The sequence below is a fragment of the Tympanuchus pallidicinctus genome, unplaced genomic scaffold (assembly GCF_026119805.1).
Source record: "Tympanuchus pallidicinctus isolate F22 unplaced genomic scaffold, pur_lepc_1.0 scaffold6, whole genome shotgun sequence".
NCBI classification, from domain to species: Eukaryota; Metazoa; Chordata; class Aves; order Galliformes; family Phasianidae; genus Tympanuchus; species Tympanuchus pallidicinctus.
The window spans coordinates 29,801,980-29,819,704 of record NW_026294780.1 but is presented as its reverse complement, the minus strand read 5'-3'; the positions used below and the strand labels follow the sequence as shown (position 1 = coordinate 29,819,704).

Genomic DNA, 17,725 nt, shown 5'->3' with positions numbered 1-17,725 from the left:
TTCAATACAAACAACATTTTCTTGCTAAGTCTACTGCATCTTAAGAGGCACTGGGGAGACTGAAATACCACAGCTCACAGTAGATGCTCCATAACCACTGCCTTTTCCATTAGTTTCTCTGAGGTGTAGTACCAGTGCATCAGTTCAGTCCACCCAGTCTGGAATTTCCTCTCCTAACTCAGCTGCATGCAGGCAGAATCCAGAGCGGCGGCAAACATCTAACTGCCATCTGAAGGCCAAAGCACAGAGCTGTGCTGTAGCTTCTTCCAAGTTCATCTGTTTTCATCACGTGTCACCTCTTCAGTCCACTGTGACCAATGACTCTTCCTCAGTCACGCTACACTCAACTTCTCTCTGCAGTTGTTCTGCTACCTGCAACCCCCCGTTTGAGGCTGAAATGAGTCTTACATGGGATGCTTTATCCCAACAACTGATTTTACCCTCTTTCTCTTTTTAGTTTTTCAATTCTCTTGTCCAGAAAAGAGAGTATTTAGCATCTTTCTTTTTCTTTTTCTTTTTTTTTTCTTTTAATTCAAGGCAGCAAATTTCAGTCATGTGTTTTTTTTTTAAAGTTCTGCCTTAATGCTGCTCCAACTGAACTGAATGTTTAACATTCGCTGATTTCAGAGGTTCTATGAACAGATCTCTACTTAGAACTTTACAGAATGTCAGTATTCACTATAAGAGTAATAGTTTATGTAGAACACAGATGCATTTGATCTCTTCTGTATATTCTTTTAAGTACATGAGAGCAACATTCTTGATTTTTTTTTTACAGAAAATGAGACCTTTAGCAAAAATACTGCTTTGAAAAATACTGAAAAAAAAAAAAAGAAGACAAAAAGTGTACAAATATGTACACACTACTTTGAAAAGTGGGCAATATATGTGATCTTTATTTGCACTCACATAGCAAGACTTGTCTTAAAGAGTTAATCTAGGAAAAATGAAAAATGTTACACAATGCAACAGCTACATTTTAAATAAAAACAACGATGATATACATGTACAATATTGTAATGATATAAAACTTGATGAAAATAGTACTGAACAGTATCGAATTTAGGATTTAACTGATTATCCATTCTTAGCACAAGAAACACGCTTCACAGAAAAAAAGCAGCTTCCCACGGCAGTTTTCATGAAAGTGAAGCCAAAAATGTTTCATAAATATGAATGTATTAAAATTTCTGTTCTTCAGAATTTCAGTATTATAGCAGTTGGGTGTTTGTGCTGCAGAGAAAGCTGGTAACAGCAACCTAATGGTAGAAAACAAATGTATATACACACACACACACACGCACACACACAGAAACATGCTCAAATGCATGTGCTTAGTTCCTTAGTTTGTTTATACAGACATAAACTTATTAATTCTTGATGGGGCAACACCAGGGATGGAATTCACCTCTATTTTCAGTTGTCTTTAAAGTATCAACTACCTCAACTCCAGTGAGATGAACCTCATCCAAAGAAATATCAGCTGAACATTTTATGAAAACTGTTTTCATCTTGGTCATATTTAAGGCACTTGATAAAAAAAAAAATCTAAAGTGAGTTAAGGCTGAACAAAAAAGGGAGAAGTCCTTATATGTAAAATTTGGAAATAAAAAAAAAATCCTGAGTTTTGATAAATAATTTTATTATAATAAAATACCATGTCTACTGAAAAAAATGTCTTTTATAAAAACATGTTATATGATATTTTTTTCTTGAAAGATTCATGCCTTAGTGCACAAAATATGTTAATAAGTCTTTGGGGATATCTTTAATAAAAACTTCATAGGACACGAAAAGCCAAAGAATGACCTGTTATGTATGTACAAAATGTGTATTGCTCCTGGCAACACACACCATGTGTACTACAGGCATCTTTATCTTTCTGCTTTTTACAGGGTCCTGCCCATATTTTAATGCTTTATAATTAATTAAGCTTCACTAAACTATTTACAGAAGCAGAAACTAATCACACATCTTCTTAAGCCCATAAATGTGGCACTACCGAAATAGAACATTTTAAAACAACATTGAGTGTGCTACATAATACTGCTCTTTCAAAGCACAGTTTGTGAATTGCTTTTCTTTGTGAAGACTTAAATCCATATGAAAACAAATGTTCAAATTCTCCCGCTGTTTTTTTTCTAACATTTTTTCCACCTGCTGTTTCTGAAGGACAGTATGCCAACTGCAGCTTTGACTGCCTCAAAAGTATCTTGAGAAAGCTGTTAGGACTCTTGAATGCCCACTCATTACAAAGGGATACAAACAATTTGTTTTCAGTTAAAAGTTGGTAGTTTCTAATACTAGCCATTGTTTGTATGGATCTACTACTCTATGCTATTGCTTTTTGTGTGTTTTTCTCTCTTCTCTTGCCATTCAACACAAATAACATGGCAACAGTTAAATGGATCATACTCCAGTACTGCTAAATGCACTGAATAAGCAAAGAGGCTACAGAACAGTATTTATGTAGGCCTTGGAGGTTCCTTCTACAACAGTGGGTAAAACAATCATCTGAGCAAAATGCACTTTCAATTTGACCGCATCCTTTAACAATTAATTAACTACATCTATAAAACCCAGATAAAAACCTCTACTTTTTTACATTTAAACTTGTATTACAACATATTTCAGGTTTTATTTAAAAATAAAAATAAAAAACCAAGAACAAAACAACACTGATGGTGGTTAATCTGCTTTATAAAAGATAATACAATATATTGAGTTATACATAATACTGGCATTGACCCAATTAAAGTTATATTATACTGCTTAGTAATTACTGTGACTCCAGTTCCTACAACTGTTACGGTGAATACAAATGGTGATTTAATATACAGGAAGCAGGGATCGTTCGGAAGTGCTGATTCAGAAGGATTCAAGTGCTAACAATGACTTTTTATGCTTTTCTTCATGTTTTGTAAGTGACAACATTATAAATGTCCGTGATTTTGAGAGCTACACAGATTTGGGGCAATTCTTTTTATCAAGTCTTCTTTGTGCGAAAACAAAACTAAAGTTTTCTGAATGCTACCACCTCATTAAAAGTAATTGCCACTTTTTCTTCAAAAGGCACCAGTGTTAATACATGAGAATATACCTTTTATGCCTGCTTTATGAGGAGCTGTACTTGTTACTGGAACGGAAGTTATCATATCCGTGATCATTAGCTTTGAACTTTAAACATGACTGTCTTTCCTCCAGGGACAACAGATCTTTGGATTGGCACCAGCAACACAAACATGACTGTGAAAATGAAAGGAATGAACAATGAACATCCAGCATCATTTTGTTTTGCACATGTTGCAGGACGCATGGACACACTGCCCTTCTTCAGTGGTACTTTACAAAAGAGACAATGTGTAAGCTTCCATTTTGTCAAGGCAATGTAAGCCAAAAATAACAAGGCTATGTTCTGCACTGCTTAGATGACAACTAGCCGCAGCAAGCTGAGGGCTGGATGGCAGGGAGGGCAGTATTCCAGCCACATACATACTAGCTGAGTCTGGTCTGCAATTCTACATGCATCTGAAAATAAAATCACTTCTTTTTTCTCACAATCTTTCCTGTAAAAAAATTATGGAGTAATTTGTACTTCCTAAACAAAGCACTGTTTAGTTCATTTTTAGAGGGAAAGAAAGATTAAATAGGAGAATGTTGAAAAACTATACAAATTGTAGCAGGTGTACTTCAGCCCTCTTGCTGGTGTTACAAACTGACTGGCTTTTGAATGTCCTCCTATGGTCCTGACAGGAGGGGGTATTGCATGGTTTCTGTCTCAGGCTTTTTCTCTCTGCACAATCAGGACTTTGATTGTTGTGTGTTCTTAACCCTGGTTATTCCTTCAGAGTGCCAGCAATGTAGACAGGGAAAACGAGGCCAACTCTTAAAGCTTTTGCAACATGTTGTAAGTATGAGGGAGACATCACAGCACTTCTAGACTACTAGATGTAGAGCTGACTGGTATCTGACTGAAAATTACAGCCGTTGAAGATTTTACACAACTAGGCAATAGGCCTAGCAGTGATCAACTGTTAAATGCCTTGCAAAGAAGAAAAACATAAGAATTTCTGCACAGCAGTGTAAGAATCTTGATCATTGTCTGAAGACAGGGAGTGGCCTCAAAAAAGCTCAAAAAACACCAGTGCTGTTTGGTGCTGCTGGATGTCAGATCTAGACATTTCATGAGCGGATGTGGTAGATCTGGATGGCTGTAAAGCTGTAGGACTGATGGGAGAAGGGCTGCAAACCAGAACCTGAAGTCCAATGTGGAGAATGAGTGCCTAGGCTATTGATACAAACCAAGACAAAACTACGAGCAGATCAGACCTTTCCCTTGGTGTTTGAAAGTGACAAGGGAATAGTCATACACTCTTTGTTATCTATGCACATACTGAACCAAGTGCTCAGTAAGTTTCTGGGGAACATGGGGTCAGTGTGTTCCCTCTGTTAGGTTGCAGAGGATATGACTACACGAATCTCCAGAGAGCAGCCTGAGACTGTTCTGTCAGGGCTCTCAAAGTGGCCACGTGCCAGGACCAGTCAGGAAATGATGCAGCCTGATGAGCATGGTGCTAGGAGGGTTTATTACACGTTATGCTATTTTGTTTTCTTTTTTTAACTCTAGGAATCCTCAGTACCTTTCTACATAGCTTCAGAGGGAGAAGGTGAGAATACTTACCATAATGCCACTGAAATTTAAAGTAAACTTCAGTGAAGGTTTGTAACACTTTGTGTGTGTGCTATAGAATGAATTTTACAGCTGACACCATCTCTTAACCAGAGGTGCAGATCCCAACAGTCTCTTACCTTAAAGCAGTTTTGGAATCTCTTGCTCACCAAATACAGAGCAATTGGATTGATGCAGGAATTCAGTGAGGCCATGTTAATGCCAATGTAGTCCATCACAAGAAAAAAGCTGTGTGAAAATTAAAGTAGACTTCTCATTTTCTCGTAAAATGTTTACAGTTATAAAGATTGGATTCCGCTATGGTCAACAAAGAAGAAATATTAAATGTGATTGTAAAGGGACCTCTGTCAATAGGACTAACTCATGCAGGTAATGATTGTGCTTAATGACAAAGTTTGAATCAGTAGACCATTCTCATGAAAGTAATTTCAAAAGATCCAGTTGCCTTAACTTCTGGGAGGAAATATTCCCAACGTTTTCTTCACAGGTTTAATCTTATCTATTCAGTCGAAATGGAAAATGGGGACAGAATGTCCCCCACATCCACGTAATGTCACAAGACAGAATGAGTGTCCCAAAAGGGATCAGGAAAAGACAGGGCAAACAGGATAGAAGCCCTCTGTTTGTGGTCTTCCTCATAATTTCCCAACCGTTAATGGAGTGAAACACAAATGTTCTAGATAAGGAAGAAAACTTCAGATATACAGAACAAGTTAATTCACTGGGAAATCCAAATATCCTTAAGGAGAATTCAGCAGCCCATATGTATTTTATTTGTGTAGTCTCACCTTAAAAGTTCACATCTATTGGGGTCCTTTTGATCATAAATAGTGAGTTTCAATATTCTGCTTAAATGAAGTGGAAGCCAACACAAGGCAAAAACAAGTACCAGGCAGAACACAGTCTTGGCCACCTCGCGTCTCTGAAAATGAAAATTGGAAAGAACATTGTTATAGTTTCTGTGTCTCTCTTAATGGTTGTTTCCTTCAAACATCCAAATGTTTAATAAAATAAAATAAAATCCCTATAAAAATAGGAGTTACGAGAACATCAGAGTACTTTACTTTCTTGGAATATGTACTTAATGTTCTTTGTTGTTTTAGATGTCTTGCACCAATTCCCTGTATCTCTAATTTACTGAAGTATGAGTAATGACATGAAAAATCACAGACATGAACAGTCTTTTAAATCAAAATGAGGAAGATAGTCATCAGCTCAATCACTTTCAAAGGCCAGCTAGTTTTCAACTGCATTTTCTTGCACTTTGATCTCAGCCCTTCCATTCATGGTTCTAAGAGATTGAAATTATAGCATTATCAAAGTAAGAAGATCATGCTTATTTACATCACCATTGCATATTAGCATGCAAAATATAAGTCTATTAGAAAAACATGGATCACAAATATATTTTACAGTACAAATGTAAATTAATTCTCTGTTTTCAGAATTCCATTCATGACACATGATGTTTCCCTCTGATACAGTACTAACTTGGAATGTATTCTGTAATGTGTTTTGTTCTGATACACTGATAACCTTACTACAGTTTGGCATGAAATTAACTCAAAAATAATTAACAATTCTACAGCACCAGCTTCTATATCATGGGATGATCTTAGTTTCAATCACAAAATAGCCAGCTCTCATTATTACAAAGAAATGAGCCTATAAAATCTAGAATCTTATCAGCAGATAAGAACAAGTGTCTTGCGATCATCACTGAACTTCTTAGGTTTCTAACAGCTTTGATACATACATGAGTTTATTAGCACCACTGCCAGGAAGTACTCCTTAGTAGTAATCTTGAATAAGTTAATAAAAGCGTAAGACAGTGATGTGGCATAAAGTCTACGAAGTTGTCAGGGATAAATTTTTACCTGTTTTAAGTGATCATTTAAAGCAATCTGCATCCCGCTTTTCTTTCGTAACATCTCACAGGTCATGAGAGTATAGAAAAGTGCTGTGATAGCCAGTGGCAAACAGAAATAAAAGCTGAACAGCCACCAGTCTTTAGCTTGCTTGTAAAACTAGAAAAGGGAAGATGAAAAAAAAAAGCATTAAGAGTTAAATGTTTACAGTTTTGAAAAGTATATTATAAAAAATTGGTCAGTCTGTCCTGAAAAAATATCTATATAAGGTGTTATGTTACAGCTGAGAAAACAGGACAAGAAAGCAATATGCCCTCAACTCACAAAAAGACAGTCTTCTGACGGTGCTTATTTAGCCAACATAGTTCAGAAATTTGCCAGTATTTCATCTGAATATGTTCAGATGCATTTCTCATACACTCGTGAACATTATGATCCACAGAACACTGCGAAGGCTGAAGCAGCTGTTCCAGAGAGCTGTGATACCACCTTTGGTGTCTTACCATCATAAAGGATGTTTTCTGTATGGGGTGAAGCAGGCAGATTCTGAGATCCTTTCCCCTGTACTCCATTGTTATCATGTCAAATGCAATAGCTTCAGGAACAGCCAATACCACCGATATAACCCAGATGAGTACAATTTCAACAGCAGTCCACTTTGGCACTCCGATTCCTTTAATTCGACTCCAAGAAGCAACTGCTCGGTACCTGGAGTAACAGCATATGTTTGCAGATTAAAAGCACAAAGGAAAAAAAGAAGCTGTCTGGTTTAACTGGCTTTTAAACTCAGCATCTTAGTTGAATGGAAAAGAGAATTTGGGGCAGTGCCCTTATTTAAGAGAGTACAGAGTTTGATGGAAAAATGGGTCTCACCTGTCTATACTGAGGGCACACAAACTCAACACTGTGATGCCCACTGATGCTTTTTGAATGAAGGGCACTAATTTACACATTTCGACACCAAAGGGCCAGTCCTTTGCAAGAAGCTGTAAAAGGAAAACAGCCATTAGAAATGAAAAATTTTTTTAAAATAATTCCCTTAGATGTAACATATTATTTTTCTCTATTTTTTTTCCAGCTTGTAAAACTTCATTAGAACCATTTCAAAAAAAAGACCCTAAAGTGCATTTCCTAAAAACTGAACAGTAGCAACACAGCCACAGGCATAATCCTGACTTTTCAAGCCCTGCAAATTCAATTCATTTTGCTTCCAACTTCACCACTTCAGTGTTCATGGTGAAAAAGCGAGGATTTCCCACTTCCTCGTATTGGTTTTATCTGACAGGCCTTTCCTGAAAGTAATTCTCCATTTATTAGAAACAGAGAAAACAACTCAAGGCTGATCAGAACAGAAACACAACAAACAGCTGCACACCTCGGGTGGGGGTTATTTGAAAACTGAGTGTCGAGGCTTCCTCAGCTGAGAAGATGGGTTAGACTGGAGGGCAATGTGTCCCACAATTTTTTGCTGACCATGAGGGGCCTTCTTGAGGGTCCTCCTTCCTTCCATTCAAGGAATACAACTAGCTTGTTTGATGTAAAGATTTCACAGATGAGATGAATGTTGTACTGGAGATCTTTATTGATCAGTTTTGCGATTGACTAATAATTTGCAATACTACACCTTGTATCTACTTCTATCACAATCCCTGTTTCTTATACTTGCATAGAAATCTTCTGACAAATCCCCACTGCTGCGCTCTAGCTGATTTAGAGAACAAGTCTTACTGGACACAGAAAGCACTTTCCTCACAGATGAAGCTATGAATTGTTTGCCTGTAGCTTCAGTTTAGAAATATTTAATCTCTGTACTCCACTGCAAGCTGCTTTAATGGTTCAAACACATCACAGCCGCGGCCAAATCTTCCAATTCCTCATAAAAACATGGCTCTCCAGAACAGGGGTTACGCCAAGAAATAGTCGCAACTGTTTTATACAAAAGTAAACCTTCTGAGTTTCTGTAATTAGTTACATTATCTAAGCTCATCTCTACAGATCTGTTTTTCATAAATTTCTTCAAATCAGGCCTTTTGGATCTATTGCTGAGAGAGGACTTCAACATGTAAAAACAGAGAGAAGAAGCACGAGATTACAAAATCCTTCCCTCAGCTCAGATCCCCTCAGACATCTTTTTTCAGGGGAATGTAAGAAAATAAACAGATCACTATGTAGCATGGATTCTGCTGAGGATCAAAATGACTGAAAATGACCACAGCGTTGCCCACTGATGATAGTTTTGTTTAGGGAAGTCTTCAAGCACACCTACATATGCATTAAAGGATAACCAGTTACATGGGCTAGAAAGCTTTTCAAGAGCACTGGTATAATTTAAATATAATTTTATTTCCACATGAAGGAAGTTAAGTACATTTCACGACCATGTGCTTTTGGAAATCCCTATGAAGTGACCAGAACACCATCAAAACCCTGCTTTAGTCATATGCTGAAAGGGGATCTTTGAAAGAACAGCAGAAAGAAAACTGTAATACAACCCTGCTTTGATCTACTTTTTCCATGATATCCTTAAGTCGGATGAGGAGTGTAACGCTTCTGCAGAAACAAAGCAGAAAAATAAATTCTAAGGATTTATGTTTCTTGAGTTTCATGGAAAGCAATAAAGCAGAGGAAGTAGGGAGAAAGCTGTAAGGACTGTACAGTACGTTTTGCTTCTGTGATGTGGGAAAATAACTCAGATTGTAATTGAAGTATTTTCAGCAAAGCCTCTCCCTGAGACTTCTTTTTAATTGCCAAAGGGGGATGAGAGTAACAAACTCTTATTAAAATTGTAATGTGAATAATTACAGGTTTTCTAAATGTACACTCTAAAGAATCAAATGACATCTGGACTAATTTATACATATCAATTAGCCGGAGAATCTCCACTCTACCACACACCAAGTTGCTAGAGAAATCAAAGACTTAAAAGAAAGTCATTGTACACTTCTTTATAGTATCTACTGTATATTGTACATTTGTATATATTAAGTCAGAACCAATTCATAAAAAAGCATGTTAAAATGGAAATATTTTGCTCTTCACCAAACAGAAATTCAGAGCATTGATCAAATTTCCATTGAGAGATCCTACCGAAGAATTTTAGCTACAGCTAGCTGGTGTCTGTACAAGACACTCCCTCTCTCTCTCTCTCTTCCTAAAATCACAACCGTTCAGCCACGCATGAAACTTCCCAGAATTAATGCTTATCTCTCAGGTGCAGACAGTCACACCTGTGCTCCGAGCTGCCTGGATCAAAGCCAGCTCCAGTTTGGAAGCCATATGGCTGGATTATAATTGCACCGCACATGAGTGAATGTGCACTTCTGAGAGAAAGGGGGAATTAGTTTGGGTTTAGCATCACATCAAAATATTACTTGCATTCAGCCAGCTTTTAAATCAGAGGCAGAATGGATGCACAGCTGTCTGCCTTGGATTGGAAAAGCACGTCCTTTATCTCTTGCAGCTGATGTATTATGAAATTTGAGCATTTTAATGCATGAGTCATCCATTTCCTTACCATGGTATTGCAAGTAGCTAATGATATACTTTGCAGCAAAAGCTTGAAAATACAGATAGTAAAAGGAAGAAGGATTTTAATTGCTGAATTACATATGCTTTCTTGTTGTTTGTTTGTCCTTTGTATTTCCATCTCTTCAAAACGCTGCCTTATAGTATAGTGAAAAAAACTTCTGTGAAAGTATTCAGTAAGAAATAGTTATAGAGTGTTTGCAGACAAGAACAACTGATTAGTCTTAGTTTTGTATTGAAACAGTCTAATACAATTTCATATGGGTATAACAGTTTTCTTATGATTCATGGCAGGGTATCTGTAACAACAAGAGTCCCATTTTACAAGTGACAAATGACTCTGAGTCATGGGATAATGCCAAATGGCAGGAAAGGGAAAAATAATATTGCATTTTCAGAAGTAAAATGTCAAAAGAACTCTACCACTGGTTGTATTCAGAGTGGGGTTTCCCAATGTTTTATTGTCATTTGTTTTGCATGGGCAGTTCCAGCTGCTAAGACTGAAGTGCTGAAAATCATTGCAGGAGAGTTGGACTACGTGATCTTCCAACTGCTACTACGTTGGTTTCTTCCAACTCAGATGATTCTATGAGATAGAACACTGCAGAATGATGAGAAATTAAACTGAAATGAACTCTTCTATAACAATCCCTGTTTCTACATCTGATGCACTCCTAGCAAATACTTTCTCAAGCCAGGCCTCAGCTGATGTGAAAGTTGTTCAGCAATGAAAGTAGCCCCAAGAGATATTGTGACTCAGAGACACACCTGCAAGTTACAGTTCCTGCCCTGCTCCCTCTTGATTGTGTAGGAAAAGAGGGATGTTAGTAATCTGCTATGGAATATCCCAGCATGTGAGAGCAATGCACCACTCCTGTTGGCCCAGCGGCTGCAGTCAGCAGCCTGAGGGCTGATGCCACAGCTCCAGCCCACCACTGTTGACTTTCCACAGTCAGACAAGAAGTAGCAGCAAGATGTGCACTCATTTACATCTCTGTCCTAATCCAAAGTAATGAATGCACGTGGAAATGCTAAGCAGAACTTACTTCCTCCTGGCTGAGCATTTGCACTACATCTCGTTCACAGTGGGGTAGGACTTGATATTCGTATTTATGCATTGCAGAGCTATATATGAAATCAGGCACGCAAGTGTACAACTAATTCACAAACAACACTTTTTGTTACATCTGTGAAACAACTGGCAGATTTTCACTTTTTAGACAGGGAGGTCAGGTGGATAAAGATTTTTCAGTATTTCACGGGAGCAAGCATTCTCCACAACAAGGGTTTGCCCAGGAAATTAAGCTTACGGTCAGAGACTCAAACAATATTATAAAATGTACTAGTATTTAACAATAATTAGGGTTTATTCATATGTCAGAATGGGATCTTTTCTTCAGACAAGAAAATTAATTTCTTTTTCCACAGTTAATCTAAGAATGTCTTACGTATCCATCCAATTAACAGTCTAAATCTCAATGTACGACACATGATTAATCCCCTTTTCATCTGCCTTTATTCATAAATTTTGCTTACTGACTATATTTTTTGGAAAAAAAACAAACCAAAAAACTAAATTAAGATGAAACAGTATCACACACACACATGTTGAAAATGACAGAAGTCTTGTAATGTTTTGTCAAACTCAAAAGTTTCTGCAATCCCACAAACCCAGCGTAAGGACTGCATCAAAAGTAACCATAAAGAAAGCTCTTCCACTGTTGGACTGGGGAACACAAACACAGAACAACGCTACTAAAAAAATACAAAAACAAAACCAAACAAGAGCAAGAGAGAATATGAAAACTTGTTTTGAAATTTGTCACATGCATTTTAAGTAAATGTAGGCATAACTAATATATGCACAGTAAAAAAATTACTCTAAATTTAGAAATCTATGCTGATGTTTAATGTACTCTGATTTGGAGACCCATAGTGAAGACTGTCTGCATGCACTTTCACCATACAGGCGTTACTGCTACTCCATATACTGGTCTCAGAGTAGACTCTTCCCTTCTGACTACATAACAAACTTATCCCCATCGTCTATGGAGTCCAGGTAGGTTATTTTGCTGGACCATTCAAAACGGTTTCAAACTTAAAGGGGGTAGCTTTAGGTTGAATTTGAGGAAGAAGTATTTTGCAGTAAGGATGGTGAGACGATGGAACAGGTTGCCCAAAGATGTGGTTGATGCCCCATCTCTGGAGATACCCAAGGTGAGGCTGGACAGGGCTCTGAACAACCTGATGGAGCTGTAGGTGTCCCTGTTCACTGCAAGGGAGTTGGATCAGATGACCTTTGAAGGTGCCTTCCAACTCTAAGGATTCTATGATTTGCCAAGTGCCTACAACCTCCATTCGTTGACAATGAAGAAATCCTAAACCAATTAAACAACCCACAAAGCTGAATTTGGCCTTAGATCATTTTCTTAGATAAACACCAATTTTTGCTCCTTCTCTGAAATTCCTTTCCTCTACTCTTAAATTATACTCTGTGATAAAGGAATCCATCACAGTATTTCCAGGTAGACATTCTTCCTCATTTATTTATGCCACAGCAGATTGATAACCAGAGTTCAGAAGGCCACACAAGAGTGTGCAAAGGCTATGATCTTTCCCCTGTTAGATATCCATTGAAACATGACCATAAATTTAGTTTAATAGAAGAGAATGAATATTAAAAATAAGAGAGATTGGCATAAGAAGAGAAAGGAGGGTGTTACACAGTTTGGTTAGTTTATAAAGCTACACATTCTGATATCACTACAGATATACATATAAGAAGCAGAGCTACTGCTGTGGAAAGGCATTAAGTTTGTCCTGTTGTTGTTCTGGCATCTGACATGAGACATCACCTTTGTCAATTTGGGAAGCTAAGTGTCAGCCTCCCAGATCTGTACCATCAGAAGAACAAACTGTCACTGCTTTCATTATCCATAGATTCAGCAAAGAGAAAGTCTAATAAATTAAAGAGAAAATCTAACAATGAACAAAGACATGGTGGTGGAGCCCATGTAGGCATAAAGCATATTTACAACCACTACAACTGGCAGAAATTTGGCAAAGCACCTTGCTGCAGAATGAGAGTCTCAGTCTTTTCTTTACTTTACTTCTGCAGTTTTGGGGATACAGCCAAAGCCAGCTTGTTTCCCAGGACCCTGAAAGATGAAATGCCTTCCAGGTTCTGCTTCCCAAAACACAGTGCTCCTCTTTCCCTAATCTTGTATCTGTTCTGCTGATGGTGTGAATGATTCCAGTGCTTCCCATCTTCTCCTGAACACATTCATCACATTTATCAGCTGCAATGGACTAATTAGTGTACTACACATTGGACCGTATTTATCTCACAGTATACAGAAAATGTGGTTTTCTTCAGATACCCTCAAATGAGTGATGTAAACATTCATTTGTGCTCCTTGGACACCACTCACTTAAATACTCACAGAGGACATCTTTTGCATTTATCACATTCAATAGCAAATAAAATGATGCTCCCAGTGTGAATTCTGAGTTCTCTCTTACAGATCTGTCTGGAAAGTGTTCAAGGACACTTCCATGTTCTTTACTCCAAGAGCAGTTAAGGAAGCTGATGGTATTCAACAGAAGAAATCCTTTCATGTTCCTGTTCATGTTGCTGGCTAAGTGAGGATCTGGTAGCAATTCTGAACATCTGTTTCATTCAGTTGGAAATTGTTTCAACTTGCGAATTACAACAGTGAAGCGCACTTGTTTTACAAACTGCGTCCTTGCTAGCCTTTGTTTTCCCACATTGCTGGGTGATTACGGCAGCCTGAGCGCTTCGCTGTACTGTGGGCGCTTTGTGGGTGGAATTAAATGGATGCAGAATTGATAAGAAAAAGAGTTATCACCTGAAGTTGAACATGTGCTCATACATAAGGTCTGCCTTGCTATTTACTCCCATTTATTTAAAAGTCTTGTTTTAAAACAGCCAGTATTCAACTCACTGTTCTAATGGATAACACAGTTCTCTTACGGGCTGCTCACCACGACGAGCGGCCACGCAGCAGATTCAGCACCTGCAGGCTGCTGCTCAGCTCTCAGCCTTATCCTCCCGGAACAACAAAACCCTGGGCTTGCAGCTGGTATAATGTTTACCAGTTTGCCTCTGACCCTTTATTCCTCCCACTTCAACCTACCCACGCTGATATACTTGGTGGCATTCAATCAAGATAAGGACAGCAGCATATTATTGCACTTTATCATTGATTTAATTTTGCAATACTGTCACTGAAATTGCAAAGTCTCGTGCTCAGCAACTCAGCAACCCTATACTCCTTCGAAAACGGAAGGGAAACAAAGTGGTTCATCTGTTCTACAGAAATACAGTTTTTCACAAGTTTGTTTTGTTTTGTGAATTCCAGACTTACACAGCTCTCACAAGAACTATGATAAACACACCGTACGGGAAATATACTACAAACTGAGGAACTCTCACGTAACCCAGATTACCCACCTCAGGAATTTAATGCAACCAGGATGAGCTCTAAGTTCCCTGTTTGGTAATACAGTACTTCAGAAGAATAAAATATCCTTCTATTCTATATTCTATTCTATATTCTATTCTATATTCTAGTGGTTGGTGATCCTGCACATAGCAGGGCGGTTGAAACTAGATGATCATTATGGTCCTTTTCAACCCAGGCCATTCTATGATTTTGATTCTAAGATCCAGCATTCTCCCACTTCAACAGCTTCTGCAACTCATCACTGCAGACACAAAAGACTGAACTCAAAACCTGTCCCTCCAACAGGTTTTTTCCAAAGATAAAAGTAATGTAGCCCAGAACTTTAAACCACATATATGAGGAGAAGCAAGAGATGAAGTCTCTGCTCACTTTATGCAGCAGCTGATCAAAGGATGAGACCTGAACTGGATGGGGCTTTTTAAAAGGTCATCTGGTCCATCTACCCAGTGGCTGCTGAGGGACATGCACACTGTCCAGGCAGAAGGTGTTCTGTTTTACCAGCATCCCCTTCCAGAGCACTCGTCCCACCGGAGTCTGGATTCACACGCATAATGAATCCATAAGGATATACATGCTGTTCAAGCTGGTAGATGGGACAGACTGTGCTCCTGTGCCAAGCCACATCACATTAAAGAGCAGAAAGCAGCAGGTGTGGCTAAGTCCTGCAGCTCAGGCTGCAGCACTGGGAAATAGCTCACAGCTCCAGACAGGACAGCACCACACCCACCATCACTGCATGTATGGAACAAACATTTCAAAGGCCCTATATGCTGACTGTGTGGGTCCCTGTGAAGGACACTACCAGCCCTGTCCCACTGGAACAGATGGATCTGAGCAGTACCCACATCTATGCCTTCCTTATGTTCCTCGGGGCAAGGAGAGGTGTGTCCTCCAGTACTTAAAAGGAGCTTATAATCAGGAAGGAGACCAACTTGTAACAAGGGCAGATAGTGATAGGACAAGGGGGAATGTCTTCTTTTTGAAAGAGGGGAGATTTATGTTAGATGTTAGGGGGAAATTTTTTACTCAGAGGATGGTGAGGTGCTGGCATAGCTGCCCACAGAAACTGAGAATGCCCCGTCCCTGGAGGCATTCAAGACCAGGTTCGACGGGGCCTTGGGCAGCCTAATCTAGCTAGTGAGGGGCAGCTCTGCCCACGGCAGGGGTTTGGAACCAGATGGGCATTAAGGTCTCACCCAACTTAAGCCATTCCATGATTCTACGACTCTATAAAACAGAGCATTCACCTGCTGCCCAACCATCCTTCATCCCTAGGTCAGCACAGGCTTCCAGGTGACTCTGTTGCCCACCCACCTCCAGGCACAAATCTCTGCCTTATTTCCAGCCGGCACAGGGCCCGTCTGGCTGTGAAGGGACCACATCCACACAGCAGCTGGTGGGTTCTGCCCCCAGCATGTACCCCCGTCTCACCTTGTAGACGCTGATGGGGATGTCGATGATGATGTGCAGCAAGTCACCCAGCGCCAGGCTGGCGATGAGGATGTTGGGGCCGTTCCTCATGCACTTGTTCTTATAGATGATCCGCAACAACGTGGAGTTGCCGATGATGCCCAGGACGAAAACCAGGCATGACACCACCGTGTTGATATACTTGAAGGTCTCCTTGATCTCCGTCTGTCCGGTGCACATCGGCGGCGAACCCGAACGTTGCGGTCGCCCTCCGCCCGCTCCCCCGCCGCCCTGGGGCAGCGCGGCCGCCCGGGAGGCGTTGGGCTCGGCGCCGCGCGGCGCTGGAGGCGCGGCCGTCGGAGGGGTTCCGTCGGCCGCCGCCGGACTCAGCCGCCCGTGAGCCGGCGGGCGCAGGGCTCCGTCGCCCTCGGCGGCGGCGGGGCGGCGGCCGAGCAAGAGCAGCAAGAGGGCGAGCAGCAGCCAGAGGCGGGCGGCGGGCATGGCCCCTAGCCGCACAGTGAGCGGGGCCGGGAAGCGAGTGCGAGGCCGCAGCGAGTCCCGCCGAGGCGAAGGGAAAAAGCGTGACCAGAAAGACCCACTCTGCTCCCGCTCCTCCCGCTCCGCTCCCCCTTGCCGGGCAGGGTCGGGTCGGGCCGGGTCTCCCCGCCCGCCGCCTACGGGGCTGCGGCTGCCGAGCGAAGGAAACGCGCTCCGCAGGTCGATCCCCGCCCCGTCCGGCTGCCGCCACTCGCCCCGCGCCGCGGCTGGAGGGACCCGGCGGCTGTCAGCGGCGCAGCCAAAGCTGGCGGCTAAAACCCAGGCGGCGGGGCAGTTCCCCCCCTTTTCTAAAACATAGGGCCGCATCTGACCCGTCCGTCACGGCCAGACCCAACCCGCGCCTCCCGCCCCTCTCGCCGCCCTCCGCCTGCCCCGCTGGGAGCTGCCCTCCCGTCCCGCGCCTCCCTGTTTCCGTCCTCCTCCCGCTGCACCAGGTGCGTCGGCTTCAGCCACAGCAGCGCTGAGGTGTCACAGCAGTTTTCAAAGCGACGCAGCTTTTGGCGTTGTCACAGGTCGCTTATGGGAAGGAGGAGGGTTTTTCCCTGCCGGTCTCCCCGGGACCACTCCCCAGTATCTAGGGAGAGGCGTTTCCCTCCGCGTTTTATCCCCCTTGCAGTAGCGTCGTGACCGCTACGAACCCGTGTGATGTAGCGCGGTTATCTCACCGCTGCGGGCAGCCTCAGCGATGCCTCTGATCTTAGCTCCTTCCAGTTACGGGGCCCTTCCTTGAGCGAAGAATAAGGGAAGGAGAAGATCTCTGTTCGGGGTCTTCTGTAAGCGAGAGCTGCCTCTGAAGGTTGGAAACAACTGCACGTCCAGCTGAAATGGATGTGAGGCTGTTTCCAACAGACCCATGTGCATCTTCCCAATCTCAATTATGCTGGAAGCTGAAAGTCATACACGGAGTGGATGAGTAAACGCTGCGTTTATGACCAACTCGCCTACATCACTAATATACACCCAGAAGGGAAAACAACAAAAAAGAAACGTTTCTTTTAAGCTCACTTCAGTTGCTGGTCTGATCTCTCATCTTTTCAGCATCTCCTGCTAACATTTCCTGAAGCCACAGTAGCAGACAGCCTTTTCAGTTCCTCATTTAACTGCAGTTTTGTGTGTTCATCTTTGTTGAAGTTGGCCATATCCAGCATCTTTCCCATTTAATCACTCTCGATCCATTTCCTAATGTA

General features: G+C 41.1%; 1 protein-coding gene across 1 annotated transcript; it reads right to left on the bottom strand.

Moving 5' to 3' along the window:
- Positions 1–498: 498 nt before the first annotated feature.
- On the bottom strand, positions 499–16,859 carry EDNRB (endothelin receptor type B). The gene is made up of 7 exons (XM_052705927.1): positions 16,002–16,859; positions 7,432–7,544; positions 7,062–7,266; positions 6,568–6,717; positions 5,479–5,612; positions 4,810–4,918; positions 499–3,246 (listed from the first exon to the last, which is right to left on the bottom strand). Exons 1-7 carry the CDS (start codon positions 16,842–16,844, stop codon positions 3,115–3,117), a joined length of 1,686 nt encoding a protein of 561 aa, XP_052561887.1. The 5' UTR covers positions 16,845–16,859; the 3' UTR covers positions 499–3,114.
- Between the last annotated feature and the right edge of the window lie 866 nt (positions 16,860–17,725).

What these genes read in the sequence shown, in the direction of transcription:
- EDNRB (XM_052705927.1), bottom strand. Translation starts at nt 16,844, where the DNA reads ATGCGGCCCTATGTTTTAGAAAAGGGGGGGAACTGCCCCGCCGCCTGG. An exon ending in AGAAAACATCCTTTATGATG is followed by an intron (nt 6,718 to 7,061) that starts GTAAGACACCAA and finishes TCCCTTTTCTAG; the next exon opens with TTTTACAAGCAAGCTAAAGA. An exon ending in TAAATGATCACTTAAAACAG is followed by an intron (nt 5,613 to 6,567) that starts GTAAAAATTTAT and finishes TTTCATTTTCAG; the next exon opens with AGACGCGAGGTGGCCAAGAC.